The sequence below is a fragment of the Psammomys obesus genome, unplaced genomic scaffold, assembly GCF_907164565.1.
Source record: "Psammomys obesus unplaced genomic scaffold, mPsaObe1.curated_primary_1811, whole genome shotgun sequence".
Taxonomy (NCBI): Eukaryota; Metazoa; Chordata; class Mammalia; order Rodentia; family Muridae; genus Psammomys; species Psammomys obesus.
Window position 1 is genome coordinate 5,846,192 of NW_026596064.1, and position 16,287 is coordinate 5,862,478.

The 16,287-nt window shown below is 40.3% G+C and overlaps 1 protein-coding gene across 3 annotated transcripts in view; it reads left to right on the top strand.

The window, feature by feature from the left end:
* The window catches only part of Tp63 (tumor protein p63), a 203,968-nt gene that overhangs the window by 132,827 nt on the left and 54,854 nt on the right, over nucleotides 1-16,287 (top strand). For all 3 annotated transcript variants that reach the window (XM_055625057.1, XM_055625058.1, XM_055625059.1), the window contains exon 4: nucleotides 358-612. In XM_055625057.1, coding sequence (XP_055481032.1) covers nucleotides 358-612 — 255 coding nt within the window. The remainder of the gene's footprint in view (nucleotides 1-357; nucleotides 613-16,287) is intronic.

Here is a 16,287-nt window from a genome sequence, read left to right on the forward strand (position 1 = left end):
TGTGTGTGTGTGTGTGTGTGTGTGTGTGTGTGTGTGTGTGTGTGTGTAAGCAATAATACAGGAAACATGTATTTAAAATAATCTCTCAGCAGTACCTTGCCCTGGGCACCCTGTGCCTGTTTTGAGTAACCATCTATTCTGTTTTCCAATACTCACATAGCTGCAACGCGTGTTGCCTTGTACCACAGATAACAGGCTTTACTTGGCACATGAAGTATTTGGGACATCATGACCAATTTTGCACAAAGCACACCAAATAATGTCTTTTATTACTTAATTAGTTAATTAAATTATTTTTATTAAGCAATGAATAATGGATTACATGACTAACATCGGGGTATCTGGGTGTCTTTGTAGCCACAGTACACAAACCTGGGGCTCCTGAACAGCATGGACCAGCAGATTCAGAACGGCTCCTCGTCCACCAGCCCCTACAACACAGACCACGCACAGAACAGCGTGACGGCGCCCTCGCCCTATGCGCAGCCCAGCTCTACCTTCGACGCCCTCTCTCCGTCCCCCGCCATTCCCTCCAACACAGATTACCCAGGCCCACACAGCTTCGATGTGTCCTTCCAGCAGTCAAGCACCGCCAAGTCAGCCACCTGGACGGTAAGAGAGTCTCGCCCTCAGCCCCAGGGTGGTCTTCACCACGTCCCAGATTTTTTCTCTTTTCCAAGTCCGTATATCATTTATCCAACGTTGAACAATCATCCTCAAATATTTAGCTCTTATCCAGAGTATAGATGATACTCAATGTAAAAGCATTGATTTGAGTCAGGCAACCAAATATACAGATTTTGGCCAAGGCCGCAGTGATTTCAGCCTGTTTGTTCCTCACTGCTGCACACTACTAGGCGATGCTTTGTATTCAGTTTCAGGAGAGTGAAAAGTGACAAGAAGTACCATAACCCTAGGATACAAACAGTTTCCAGGACGTTTTGCAACAGATAAAAATGTGTTAAGAAATGATTAACAAAAGGAGATGCAACAATTTAAGGCAATAAATATCATTTCCTAAGGCCAATATGTTTATGCATATAGAGTCTATAGCATGGATAATAACTTGCTGATCATATACACATTGTGATATATGTAATATCTTAATTTTCAATGCTTCCCCCCCCCATCAAAAAGTCAGGACTCAGAGTTCATGCAAAGGGATTCTGATTTCAAATGTTGGGGAAGCCAACTTTCCATGTGTTCTAGCCACAACTTTCCTAATGCTTGTGCATCCATCCCTGCCCACCCCTCGATTAAAAAATTAAATGAAAAGACGGGGGAGTGGTGGCATGAGCCTGTAATCACAGCTGCTCATGAGGCTCAAGCAGGAGTTGCAGTTCAATCCCTTTCCTGAGCTACAGAGGGAGCATGAGGCCACTCTGAGCAAGTTAGTGAGACCTGGACTCAAAGGAAAAGAATAGCTGAAGGCATAGCCCACTGTAAAGACTGGTCGTGTATGTGAGGCCCTGTAAAAAAAAGTAGGATGTTTATCTCAGTACTCAGTTTATAGTATACTGAAGAATAACATGAATAATAGTTGTGTATACAGGAAGAAACAAGCAGAGCTGGTTTTAACCAAAGGATGCCAACTATAGTGGCATGCATATTTTTCCTGTGTATGGAAATCCTTCCCAATAGCATTATTTTACTGAAAAGTAGTGTTAGAGCCTGGTGAGTCCTTTGCCACTTGAGCAAGTCTGACGCTCGAGAAAGTACCTCTGCCTTTCTGTCATAGAGCAGTGGTGCTCAATCTGTGGTGTGCAACCCCTTCGGAGGCCAAGTGACTTTTTCACAGGGATTGCATATCAGATGTTTATGTTATGATTCATAATAGTAACAAAATGGCAGATATAAAGTAGCGACAGGAATAATTCTATGGTCGGGGGTCATCACAACATGAGGAGCTGTATTAAAAGGCCGCAGCAGTAGGAAGGTTGAGGACCACTGTTATCGATGGTCCTGCATTGACTATCGGTTTTCATCCAGGTGAATGGAGTTTATGGGTAGCCTACATTTATCACGCATTCTAGCATCATCTTGCATCTGCTCCTTCCCTTTCCCCTCTCATTTGTATAGCCAATAGCGTGATTTTGTAACCTCTTCCCTCTGTGAGGAAAGCTTGGAGAACATGCAGATTAACCCAAGTGATAGTCTTAAAGTTTACGGGACTGAGGTGTTTCTAATTTCTGCTTCACTTGATGGAGTATGCCTTTTGCTTTTTCTGGCTTTTCAATCAGGAAGTCCCTAAACTGTCTAAAATTTAATCTCCCTTCAGAGTTCTCCTTTCATGGTTTGAGAAGCTACTCTGTCATAGCTCATATTTCAACCATGACTGAAACCAGCTTAAAACTTGATCTTTTCTCCATGTCCTGCTTGTCAATTGTGTCATAACCCTTCATCTCATTTGCATTTACAATCCTGGAGATGGATGCTGCAGGTGAGTAAAGTTCAGAAGACAGAGAGTTCCTCATCCTCAGTAATGTTCTGCCATCTACCATGACAGTGGCCTCTTGCTTGAAGACATGGGAACCTAGAGTGGGAAGTGGAGGATGGCATTGACAATTCCCAGGATCAACAGTTACTTGATTGGTTATTGAATCCTGGGTCCACTTGTCTGAGGAGAGAAAAGGTTTCAGAGACCACCAAAGGAACATCACTTCCCTTCTAAAGTCATGTAAGAACTATGGAAACAATATTTAGTTTGGGTGCAGTCTTCCTCTTGTCCCCTTGCCTCACTGCCCCTTCCCCAAAAGCTCTGGACCCACTTGTACATTCAGCATAAACACAACACATCCACAATCAAGGACCTCCTTTCAAGCAAATCATCTAACAAAAAAAGCATTAGGGTCCACTGCTTAAAGCATGTTTCAGGCAGGAAGAAAGTAATTTGGTCATATAGGCTGATAAAATCTTCTTGATCGGAGAGCAATACAGAAGCCCAGGAGGTGGAAGATGGTTGAATCACAAGCAGTTAGGTTTCAGAATTCTGGGTAAGAGCCAGAAAGCTAGGATGGTGGTATGATTGTCAGTATGGTCTTTGCCAAGTCACATTAGCCATCTGGAGTTTCGTCTGGAGTTGGTGAGGACGAAGAGGGTAGCAATCACTGTTGTCAGGGGTGAGCTAACAGGACAGAAACCTTTAGGAATGATGGCGTTCTCATCAGACACCCTGCTTGCCATGCACAAGTTGAGCTTGTCAGGCAGTTTGATATCTGTTAGGTGGCTGTACAGTTGTCTATAATCCCTAAAGCATAAGGGTTTCACTAGTATATAACAACTATACATAGTGTTATTACATTTATTTATTTATTTAAATTATTTATTTATTTGTTGTCAAGCAGCCTTATTTCAAGCAGCACTTCTTCAAAATCTAGATCACTGGAGTCCTTATCCAGGTTCCTGTGGCAGTCGCCTACGAAGACAGTATTTCTTAATTAGGAATATCTATGCTTTGTACAGAGCAGCATCGAATTATTTGGGCCACGTTTACATATTCATGCATTCAAACACAGGTTTTGCATTTTAAAGAAGAGTTACTTAAGTATTTATCTTATCTGTGCCTCATGACTAATTCATGTCATTACAATGAGAAGCCTCAACAAATAAGTCACAGGATGAGTCACGCCCAAGGGTCCTTATCCCAGACAGTTCCTGTCCTATGCTCTCTGGACTGTTACTCTTTCTAACTGACAGATGGTAGAGGCATGCAGGAATAGGCCTGTGCCCACAGAGCTGGTCTCTAATATCCTGGTCCCCTTGTGTCCTATAGAGTTTGCCTCCGATACGCTGATGGCCAATTGGAAGAGGGTATTTTGTACTGTATTACACAACATTTGCTCTCTAGGCATCTTTGCATTTAAAAGAATTTATTCTAAATAAGATTCTAGATGAAGCAGCTGCCATTAGGGGAGGGCACACTTTCAGCCTAGTCCATCCAGGGATTCTTTAATAAGAAGTTTTTAGCTTTGTTTCTGAGCCTCTGTGTTGTCTGACATCTCTTCGTGATGTTCTTTCTCCTGTCTGGTTTCACTCTCAGCGATACTAGCAGCATATAACTAGGATGCTGGGAGCATGGGGACATGCGCCTTCAGCTCTTCTGCTCTAACTAACCAGGGTGACTATGCTTCTAATTCTGGAAAGGTATATATCGTAAATTTCTCCCAACGAAACAAAGCCAAGAGTGACAACAGGTTCCTCTACTCTGGTTCACTCACACACCTCTCAACTAGAAGTTTAGGGTTTTGTTTCAGACCGTCTTCTATCCACAGTTAAATCAGCACTAGTTAGAGAGGCCTGTTACTTAAGAAATGTATGAATGGTCCACTGTTTCACCGGAGACACACCAGCCACAGGGCATTAGAAACAATGGTATTTAGACGACATCAAGATGCAAGCACAGATTTTATCTCTGCGACGTTCTGGTATAGCATGGACTTGCCCTCAGATGCACCTTGTCGGAACCTCACTTTCTTTGCATACGTATATGGATGTTAATACTTTGCTGTAAACAGTACAATGTGGGTGAATGTACCTATTAGAGCTAGGCTACTCAGAGGCACACACGTGTTCTTTGAGCCTAATCTTCCCAAGTCTGAATTTGTGAATTGAATTTGAGTCTTTTTGAATCACTAGCTCATTGTAGTTTTGTGGAGGGTGCAACTACATAACAGGTAATAATTTTTAAAAGAAGAAAAATAAAGTCTCCATTAATGATTTTGGGATATTAACACGCATGCTTCAGTCCCTTAGGATTGAACCTCTATATTATTATCCCCTCTTCAAATACACAGGGAAACGGCATAGCATGATAACTGGCTTTCTCGAATGCAAGCTGCTATTGGCTGTTTCTTGTACCCACCCAAGCTGATGCAGGCTTGTCATGTCAGCACAGGTGTGGGTCCTTTCCAGTCATAAAACACAATGATTGAACACGCTTATTCATCAGTTTTAATTCAGCTTTATTTATTAGAATACTGTTTTTTTTTTTTTTTTTCTGGTATGTGGGCTGGGAACCAATGCATGTTACTTATTGACTTAGAGTCAACGATTACTGGGTATCACTGCAACACTCAGGGAGGAGACACTAGTTCAGTAAAACGAGGCAAATATGCAGGTCAGAATGCTAGATGGCTGTTAAGTAGCATCCTAAGTACTAGTGTGGAGGGTTTCAGTGGTATAGAGAGGAAAGCTTACCACAAGAACTGAGAATAAGGGGAAAGAAGGCAGAGGTTTTCTTTGCTACTGTACTAGAGCAATGAGGTTGCCATTCACAGACCCAGGCTGCCTCTGATTATTGGCTTTGGTCACACACTTTTACTAGCTGTGACGTTATTTATTTATTCATTATTTTTTTATTCATAGTGGCCCATAACATAGCAGTTCTCTGTGAACACCCTCAGGTTAGGTTTTCTCTGTTTTTGTTTTTCTGAACGATATGCAGACTTAGGTCATGACATATCTCTTGGGATAAAGAATCATTTGTGTGCTTGTGTCTTTCTCTCTTTATAGATTTCAAAGATTTGTTAGGTGGAAACCCTAACCTAGACACAGAACACCATTGGACATATGGTGGGTCCTTAATAAATATAAAGAGACTTAGTTTGTATCTGTTAGCCCTACCACGAACTCTCCATGGACATGGACCTTCCACCTTGGGCCCTGGTTTGTAGCAGCATTCTTCCTTTGCTTTTCTTGATCATCCGAAGTTCCAGTTCTGTTGAGAGCTTTGAAGAATCTGCCTGGGGCAAGTGGAGAGATTAGGGAGGTGTAGTTTGAAAAGGGAACAGCTCGTTCCCTGGAGAGTTCCATTGATCCTAGCAGTTTGGGTCTCAGCCTCAGAGACAGCCAGGCGGGCTATGACGCTTGCGTGCCTGTGGCCCTCTCCCTGTCATCAGGTTACCTGTAACGTAAGACATTCAGGGACAGGCTGCCAGTTCCGCAGAAATCAAATGCAAGCCAGCCTATTGCATGGCCCTCTGGAATGCAGACTCTTATGGACACGATAAGCTTCTCCATGTTGTCTATGATTTGCAGATTCTTCTCACAGAGAAAATATTTCTAGCCTCAAGCTTTTGCTCAGTGAGAGAGTATAAGGTTAGTGTACACACAGGGTTCTGGGTTCAATTTCTAACATGTTCTCTCTCTCTGTTTCTCACTGTCTATTTCTTTCTCTCTGCCTCTCTCGGTCTTTCTGTTTCTGTCTCTTTTTGACTCTTTGTCTCTCTCTTTCTCTCTGTCTCTGTCTGTCTCTCTCTTTCTCTCACACACACCCTCCCTCAAAATTTAAGCCTTCATTTGGCCTTACTATAGTCTCACAGTTGAAGTGACAGTTAGATTTTATTGCTGAAGGACAGGTGAGAAATTGGTAGCCCTTAACAAGGTTATTTTCAGCTCTTGGCATAGCTGTTATGTAAATTATACAAGATACATATAAGCGCATCTTTCTGTACATCAAACACACTAAGAGTTACCCAAGCTATTTCTTAGAACACAGGCTACTAAGTAATAATGTCTCAAATAACATGCTTGGTGATTCTCAGTAATGTTTAATGTGACTGCCTTTGGGGTTTGAATTTACACACATTTCTGGTCAGACGTGATACAGAAGGGATGTTGCTCAGTCCAGAGCATAATTACTCAATCATACATCTAAATCCTAGTTCACCTGATCTGATGTTTATCACCCCCCCCCACTTTCTTCTGAGTGATTTGTAGATTGAAGCATGGCGTTTCTTTTAAAAATAATTAATATTGATTTACTGCATATGAGCAGAATCAGGTCCATTCATTCAACAGGAATAAATTTTATATTATTGCTCTTACTGCTACAGAAAGAACCCGTGTTTTCCTCTTTCCCCCTTATTCTTTCTTTTCCTCCTGTTGCTAGATCCCCATTTATTTTTTTCTGTCTCCTCTATGCCTCAACTTCCCGTCTTTCTCCCCCTTCGTTAGTTATCACCGGCACTGGCCGGCTGGGTACTGTAGGTATCACCAGCCACTTAGTGCGTTGTTTCCTGAAATGGTGGGCTAATATGGAGAAAATCTTAATGATGCTGTCACTGTAGGCATTTTCACTCTCAGGCGTCACACTCGGGAAACTCCACATTCAGCAGGTGGCTTGGCTAACAGTGGCTCACAGCAGTGTAGAGAGCAGGCAGAGCTGTTGGTACCAGGAGGCCCAGGGTAAACACTGCCTGGGTTGACACACCATGCCTGCAGGGTCCCCCACCTTACAGTCCCAGCCTACTGTCAGGAGAAGCGAGGCCTGTCATTAAACAGCTGAAGAGAAACTAGAGACTGGTTTGCATAGAACACCTCCAGATCTATAAATGGTAGTAATATCTTCCTCAAAAGTAGTAAAAATACTGTAATCCAAACAAAATAGTAGACAGACTAAATTTTCATCCTGTTCAATGTGTTGACCGAGACAAGAAAAGTTATTTGAAGTTTGAATGAAATAACCTCTGAGGTAGAAACTCTCAGTGACTCTCAGCAATATTTCATCAAGTAATAATTCACTGTCCCTTTCAAAGGAAACAAAGATTGATTTCTTGCCACATGTAACCAAGCAGTATATTGGTAGTGTATGTATTTTTTCTTATAGAATCTATCCTTCCTACATTCTCATGTCTATAAAATTTTATCTTAGAAAAAACCCTAGTTTTATACAGTGCTCTGTACTTGCATAAAGTGTTTTATGTGTTTCTGTTCTTATCATTAGAGAATTTATGGAATTTTGTAACTTAACTCTAAAATTAGCCAAAGCTATAATCAGAAGTGGGCAGTGAGGTTTAACAGGCTTCAAATCAATTTTCTCAGCTTACTAACTGATAGTTTATTTTTAATTGGCACATACAGCATCTTCTGGAAGAAAGATCACCTGAAAATTGATGCATAAACAGAGAATAATACCAGAAGAATTTTTTAATGACTCAAGAAAAACATACTATATCATTAAGGTCACTAGAAATCCCTTAAAATGAATATGTATTCAAAATCAACCTGAAGGATGTGCTTTTTACTGTGGGATATTTGCTGTTGGTACTTTCCCATATATGAGCTCTACACATTGTCATTCCTGTCACCTCCTGGTGAACCATTTCCACCGTGTCCACAGTCTGTCCCAAACACCTCAAGACAGGCATGTGCACATTTTTCTTGAAAGATTTTCACCAGCCACTTGTCACTGGGTGAGTTAACGCAACTGTGTTTAAATAAGTCCTCATGAATCTATACCAAGAACAATCAATATATTTACGTAGACTGCTCCTAGTTTTTCATCCCATCTTTGCTCTTTGCTTTCTTCCCCCTTCATCTAATGGTATTAGAAGCTGCCAGTTGAGTTTTGCAGGTGTTACAAGCCACTGGATTTCCTGGAGTGGCGGATACAGGGAGACTGGCATAATATAACTCTTCTGTTACGTTATGTAATAATGTAGCCAGCACCTTCCATTCTTTCTACATCACAGGAGACATTCTTGTAGAATAGGGTGGTGACTCTTAAATTCCTTAAGCCTTATGATGTGTCCTAGACATGGAGTGGTTTTAGATGGTGGGGTCCTGTAATTAGGAGCAAGGACACCCAATGAGAATAATTTTAGTTGGTGTCTTTCCTGTGGTTTTTAATAATATTCTTAACCCTATCATCAAACTTAAATTCAAAATAAAATGTAAAGTTGCCCGAGAACCTATACTTAATGTTTTGAAAGATCAAGCTGAAATCTTTATATATTTACTTTCATGTGTGTCGGTGTGTGGGCACACAAGACACAGTGTACCTGTCGAGGTTAGGAGACAACTTGTGAGTGTTGCTACTCTCCTTCTACCATGGGGTCTTGGAGATCGAACCCAGGTCGTCAGGGGTGGTGGCAAGCACCTCTACCTGCTGAGCCAACTTTCAGGTCTCCCTAAATTTTATTTACTGTGTGATAACTTAAGGAGGTATTCTTCCTTTACAAACAGAGCTAGCCGTCTCATTTAGTTTGAATTTATACTGAAGGTTCACGTGAATAAGCATAAGATTCGCCATTAAGTTGTGTCAGGAGGAACTGAGTTTCAGTATGGTTTCCTCAAACTTAATGCTGAAAATGCTTAATTTTAAGTCTCCTAGTCAAACAGGATCTTCCTTTGGCACCTTCTAAAGTTTATTGGTTTTTGTTGGGCCTTTGTATATTCTCAGGAAAATTTTAATTAATACATTAAGGAGACTGTTTTAGAAAACTCTCCTTGCTTTTCTTTGACTAGCTTCCAAGTTGCAACAAATAAGGAGACCATGGATTACTTGAAGGCTCTGCTTTGATTTGTGAAGTCATGTGACAGGCCCTGAGGAACAAGGCACACTGAATGAAGCAGGGCGCTCAGCAGGCCACTGTGGGGGACTACTAAGCAGGAGGAACTGGGGCAGGAGGTTGTCTCTGCCCATCTGTTAAATGGGTATATGATAATATTTCCTTGGCAAGATGGCTTTGAGGTATAATTAAGGTTTATGAAGTGCTCCGAGAGCCTGGGAGATTCTGTTCTCAAAACAGAGCTTGTTATTACCTCATCCTGGATCTTCATTGCTTAGATTTATCTTCTTGAACTATTTTATTCCCATGTTTCTAATTCAGGTAGTTTTCTGAAGTTTTCCAACTCAGTTACAAAGACACAACATGACACACCGTCCATGTGTAAGTCCTTGGGTATAAATATTAAATGAAAAATATATAGTTAAAAAAAGATTTTTCTTATATGCATATTGAGTTGGCCTGGATGATGTCTGTGCATCATATACATGCCTTGGCCCGTGGAGGCAAGAAAAGGGTACCAGTTCCTCTGGAACTAGAGATGCTGAATAGTGTAAGACACCATGAGGGTGCTGAGAACTGAACCTGGATCCTCTGGAAGAGCAGGCGGCACTCTTAACCACTGAGCAATCTCTCCAGCCCTGTATATACTCAAAACTTTCTTTTTGAAATGTATTTAATTGAATCCAACTTTGTGTAAGAGTAGGATGAACTCATGTTGATTATACTTTGATAGCTTGAGAAACAAATATACCTTGCCCTTTGATTCTTCTATATTTATTTTTCTTATATCTTGTGTATTAATTTGGGATTTTTTATATTTGTGAATAGAAAGCCCCAAAGTGAATGTGAATTGCCTCTCTTCTGTTGCATATTTTGTATTCTTGAGAAAAATCACATTTTCCTATTCAAACAATGTCATAATTATGGATTACAGTTCTGACCACATAATCACCATCAAAAAAAATCATACATGTGATTAACCATATGTAATAAAATCAAAATAATTACTGCTATAAACACTTATATTCATATGAAATAGAAAAATAATTCTCACAGTCCTATAGTTTGTTTAGCTATCCTATATTCCTTGACAAATGTACTTGTAACAAAATTAGAAGTTATTTTTAATGAATATGACTTCCCTAAAGCTTACCGTATCATAACAAGTATTTCAATTAATATTTTGATGGCTTGGAATTTTTATGAACTCATTACAGAAACTTAAAAAGCCTACATTTCTCAAAATTATCTTCAAAAAGTTGCAGTTTTTACAAAGTATGTAGAGTGACTTTGGTTTTGAACATATTAGTAAGAGTTTTATATGTAAGGAAAGAACACTTCTTTATTGAATCTCAAAATACTAGTATGTGTCTTTACTGTCCCTGCTAGACACCTTGCGTCCCAAATTAAGAGTGGGTCTTGAAAAGAAACCCCCAATGTTAGTAGATATGAGAAAGGCTTGGAATTCCTAACAGGGAGACTTCTAGGCCTTTGCCTTCTAATCCCCTTGACAGGAGATAAGGTCAAGGGCTAGAGAATGTATTAGACTTCAGGCTTATTTCTAGACATTAGGTTTATTGCCTAAACTTACTCTTTCGGCCTTCTCTACAAACTCTGAAAATAAAAGAGAATGCCTTTGGAAAATGTTGTAAATAGTTTATAACTAGGTAAAACAGATTAACCAACAGAGTACTTTTTTCATTAATAAAAATCTGGGAGAATTGTTTCTTTCAGAAACAATTGAAGCAAATGCTTAGTAAAGTGTTTTTTTTTTTTTTCTTCAATTTTATTTCATGTGCATTAGTGTGAAGGTGTCAGCTCCCTTGGAATTGGGGTTACAGACAGTTGTGAGCTGCGATGTGGGTGCTGGGAATTGATCCTGGGTCCATTTGGAAGAGCAGACAGTGCTCTTAACCTCTGAGCCATCTCTCTAGCCCCAGATTGCCAGCTTCTAAGCATTACCATAAGATAACTTCTCTCTTCCTCAATCTCCTATTCTTCTACCTCTTCCATCTTAACAGATTATATCTAACTTTCACCAATCTTCAAAGCAAAAGTTTACTTATTCATATGAAAATGCAATTTCAGAGATGTTTATATTCTGTGCCTGAGAATCATCATATAATTCAGAGAATATTCACTTATCATTTTCTTTTGTTAAAAGGCTATAACAAAAGACACAGATGTACACCAAGGTCTAGTTACATGGAATCAACTCACTGGACTACAGCCAGCATGAATTATATGCTCCTCATTTAATTTTCTACTCAAGAAGCAAATGGGTAGCTATTTGTGTAAGCATCTACAATGTACTGATAGTCCAGGATGTATGCCTTATACAACAATCATTGTTTTAAGCTATAATGCCTTTTTTTCTATACAAGTGTGGGAAGCAGAGATGTTAATCTTTAACATAGGAATGCATATGGGACCCTAATCTTTCTTATTAGGCTCCCTTGACACAACCTACTCTGTACCATCTGGACAGTCTGGGCTATGACAAAAGCATAAAGAAGTGCAAGTAGGACTGGTTTTGTAGAGGACGGTGTAGTGGCCAAACCAGATTGTCATTATTTGTGATGGCAAATAACACACAAAACAAAACAACAGCAGCAGCAGAAGGCAGACAGTACTTTGAAGACCTCAAGGCTCTGACATTAGCAAAAGCAACTATAGATGGCAATAAAAAAAAAAAAGAAACAAGACTGTCTGAAAGCTGCAGAGGGTTCAGTGTTCAACAGTGAGAATAGGAGAAGACAGAAAGCACAAAATGTTAAAACCTGAAAGTTGTGAAGTCTGCGGTAGACAGCATTTGGAGCCATGCCACCCATGCATAGGTCTGTGGGAAAAGTGGAAGAAAAGTTCTACTGTCCACTTCAGATAATAATAGTTGTGAGAATGAACACACTTATTTCATTGGATAAGTCTTTCTGATGTCTTTTTCATCAGTGTGTTCCCTGATCATTACCAAAGACATTTTACATTTAACTGTTTCAAAGCTTGCTTTAACTTGTTATCATCCCTTTGGGTAGTAAATAAATGTGTTTCTGCTAATACAAACAAGTTTTACTAGCAGTAGTGTCCCAGGTTTTAATATCCCTCTTTTCCCGAACCTCCTCCCAAGAGTAGCTATTATCTTAGGCACTGGGGTTAGCAGTATGGCTGGGACAGGGGAAGTGGACTGTCTCAGTAGAAACTTGTAAGTAGAGCCTTTTTACGAAAGTATTAAAAACACACATTGCATTTGTAAGCTGATGTTCTCTAAGACACATTGCTAGCTTTAATGGTATATGTTTATGATATGCACTTCTAATTTGGAGAAAAAGACCCAAACGAATTCAAATGGAATGTGCAAAATCAACCTAATTGCTTTTCATCTTTAATTACTGCATTTGATAGTCTATTATGTGTTTTTGCATTCAGATATGAGAACATGCTTTTTATTTCTTTCACTTTTCTTCCAAGGAAAGTTGATTGAGCTATTTTGGGAGATGAAAAAAAAAAAAAAAAAAAAAAGCCAGGGATGAGAAAGGGTATATCCTACTTTTTCCCCCTAGCAAGTCTGTTCTGTTTTGAAAACAGAATTTCTTTCAAATATAGTTCAGGTAGTCTTAATGAAGAAATATGTGATTCTGTCTGCTTCTTTAATTTAACTATATACTTTCTCAGTTTGTCTTGAAATTTCAAAGAAAAAGGTCTCAGTCAATATCAGCTTGAATTCAGAGAAAGCAGACAAGCAATCAGACTTCTCAGGGTCTTTGTTCATAAGAAGCCATTAGTACAGTGCTACCTACAAACCATTGGGATGAATCGTGATGGGAGAGTGTCTTAATATGCCAGGTAGGCTGGCCACAAGCTCCCATGCTCCAGGTGGTCCTTCTGCTTCAGCCTCCTGCTTAGCTGAGATCATAGGTGGGAGGCACCTCAAGCAGCAGAAGGCTGGATATTTTTCCAATAATTCGAATACATCCTGATTTGATGGGATCTTGGCCTGATGTTGGCAGTCATACTGTTTGCCTTTGAATGTTTAAAGACTGCTGTGGTCTCTCCGTTCTACAGTCAGTGAGCATACACATAAGGAAGAAATGGCCAGAGCCACCTTGTTGTCTGTCACTGGTATCTGATGGAATAGGGACACTCATCCTACAAAAGAAGCTTTGGAACAAAGTAAACTAGGAAAGGGGGAATTAGAATGAGTGTATTTTTCCTGCGTCCTGCCCACACTGAAATATGAGCAGACAAGAGAGTTTATATCCTGCTAAAGCTTGCTTAGAAGCATTCCCAAGCTAACAGATTTTCTTTTAAAAAATGGCTTAAGAATTTGTTTTGAAGTTGTCAGTTGAGCATATGGCTGTAGGGCATGGGCTCAGTCCTAATTTGTTGCTTTCATAATGTGTTTGACATTGGAATTTAGACTTCAGAAACTGAAAATGGAATGCTTTGAATGAAGTGCTTTTCATAAACTCTTGATTTAAAAAAATGTTCCCTGGTAAATTAAAATGAGACACCATAAAGCAAACAACACACTGCTTGAAACTATGAGGGCTTGTTGCCGTATTATCTGTGTCTTTTAAGACTACAAATTTAACATTTTGTGTTTGGTATACCCTTTCCTCTTCTTGAAAGCAAGAACTTTGGTGTTTTACTAAAGGGTGAAAGAGTTCCTAAGAAGACAAGGAAACAAAATAGCAGAATTCAGTTTGCTGGTTAGGCGAAGCTATTCTTCTATGCAAGACTCTGTCTCTCCAGAGTCATCTTCCCTAATATGAGGATGATCATATTATCACTAGACTTTAATAGAATGAATATAAAGCACATACTGCAGCTTCTGGGGAGTGCTGGGTTTTATTGGGATGGATCATAGATTCAGAGTTAGAATTTAGGTTCGACTTGCCCGGCTCTAGTGATTGTTGGGAACTACATTAGGGAGATAGCTCTACGGAATAGTTCTTGCTTCTGTCATGAAGCCGTCTGTCATGCAGTAGTGGAAGGAATAAGCACTTGGGTTATGATGCAAACAGAGTGTGGGCCTTCCAACAGCCGGAGTAAGACCACAGGGAAGCCTGTGTGCTCACCTCCAGACACTACCGTTTCCCTGGAAGCTGTGCTCAAGCAGGGAAAACCGCAATAAACGATAGTCAAACGGCGCTACCTGTGTAGGTCAAAGCCTCTGAAATACAGTCACAGGAAGTGTGCTGAGCATCACAGGTAAAATATTCCATGGAAGCACAGGGGTAACCATGCTCAGATCATATGAAAAGCAGATTAATCCAGTCCTGTGTGGATGCCATCGGAAGGGACTGAAGATGAAATGTGACAGTTGAGCAAGCGTGTGGCTGTAGGGCACAGCGTTCGCTCTCGATGTAGCTCACTCTTTATGGTGGGGAGAGGTGAAAGAAGGCAGCAACAAAATGCTAGGGTCACTGTTTCTAGGGCTGCACTGAAAAGGAACAAAGAATTATAGAGAACCAGAGAAGGTGCCAATGTGATAGCTGACCCCCCCCCCGCCCATGGACCTGCTGTCAGCAATGGTGAGCTGCCCTTCTCCAGTGAGGATCCGGTCCAATTGCTTTGCCCTATGAGTGTCTCAGTTTCCACATCTTTAAAATGAGTATAATAATAATTACTCCCCAGGGTTTTCCCGAGGATCGCATGAGATAATGAGGCATAAGTGGTTTATAAACTGGGAAGTTGCTGTGTGAACTGTTGCCTCTGCCTTGAGAGGAGGGAGGCCATGGGTCAACCTCATGACTTCCTAACTTGTGCTTCCACGTGGGGAACAAGCATGAGGTGCTGCCTGAATGAGGTAAATCTTCCCTAACTTATTTTAAAACATCCTAAAATATTTTTTCTTTCACTCTTGCTTTTAAGAAAGAGAAAATCTGGCTAGGTACCGCAAACTCAACGCCCACCCTTCCGCCCTGCCCTTTCTTTCTTCTGAGGAGAACCCAAGCAGTCTAGAGGATAGAGTGTTTGCTTTTCTCCTGGAATCACTGGGATATCTGATTGTGGAAGACAGGAGCCTTCCTATAGGACTCACCTAACCCGAGTGTCATGTGGCTATCCTTAATCTGTCAGTTTCTTCACGCAGACAGCAGTTCTCATTGCCAATTTGTTCACAATATTTGATCATGGACACGTTAACAGCAGTGCCTAGGTCTCAAGCCATATCTGCTAGAGACCATCCATCCATTCTCCAGAGCTCCAGAGAAGGGAGAGGCTCTGCAGAACTCTCACAACTGAATTACGGCCATGAGCTAATGTCTCTGGTTTTATGAGTCAGTGCTGGCCCAGGCATTGGTTTTTGTAGGTATTTAAAAAGAAAAGCACAAAGGACACTGGCTAGACTCCTCTATTGTCATTTGCTTGTAGAGAGCTAAAGAAAACTTCCCTGTCACTAGAGAGTAACATTCTAAAGGTTAAATATTTAGTTCTCATTTCCTGTTAAAATACAGAAAAATTAGAGTTTCTTTAGGAGTCAATAATAGTAAGAATAAACCCTGTGATTTGTGTGTGTGTGTGTGTGTGTGTGTGTCTTGAGGCAAAGTAGGTGAAATGATGTATTTGGGAGACGAATGTTCTTGTACTAGGCAAGACATAGCTTGCAGGAGAACATCTGGAGCCGACCCATTCTGCATGGGATGGGGCCAAGGCGTGTTTATGCCTTAGCACCTGTTAGAACACGTCTAATCTTAAAATGATTTATAAGGTTTTAGAGGATTCCCCTCCACATATTACTTCCTTATATAACCAGCATAATGCACTGACAGCTTCGTTAAAACAAATAGCTACAATGGTTGTCCATATGAAATAGAATAAAAGTATTTAGAATCGGTTATTAAATATTAGAGAGGCATCCCATTAAATTGACAGTATCAGGATGAAATTATGAATTATCAATATGAAGTGAATGCCTACTTCATAAATATATTAATCAGCATGATGCAAAGCTGTGTTGTACTTTCCTAGTATTAAAATGTTGGTGAGAGATAATCTG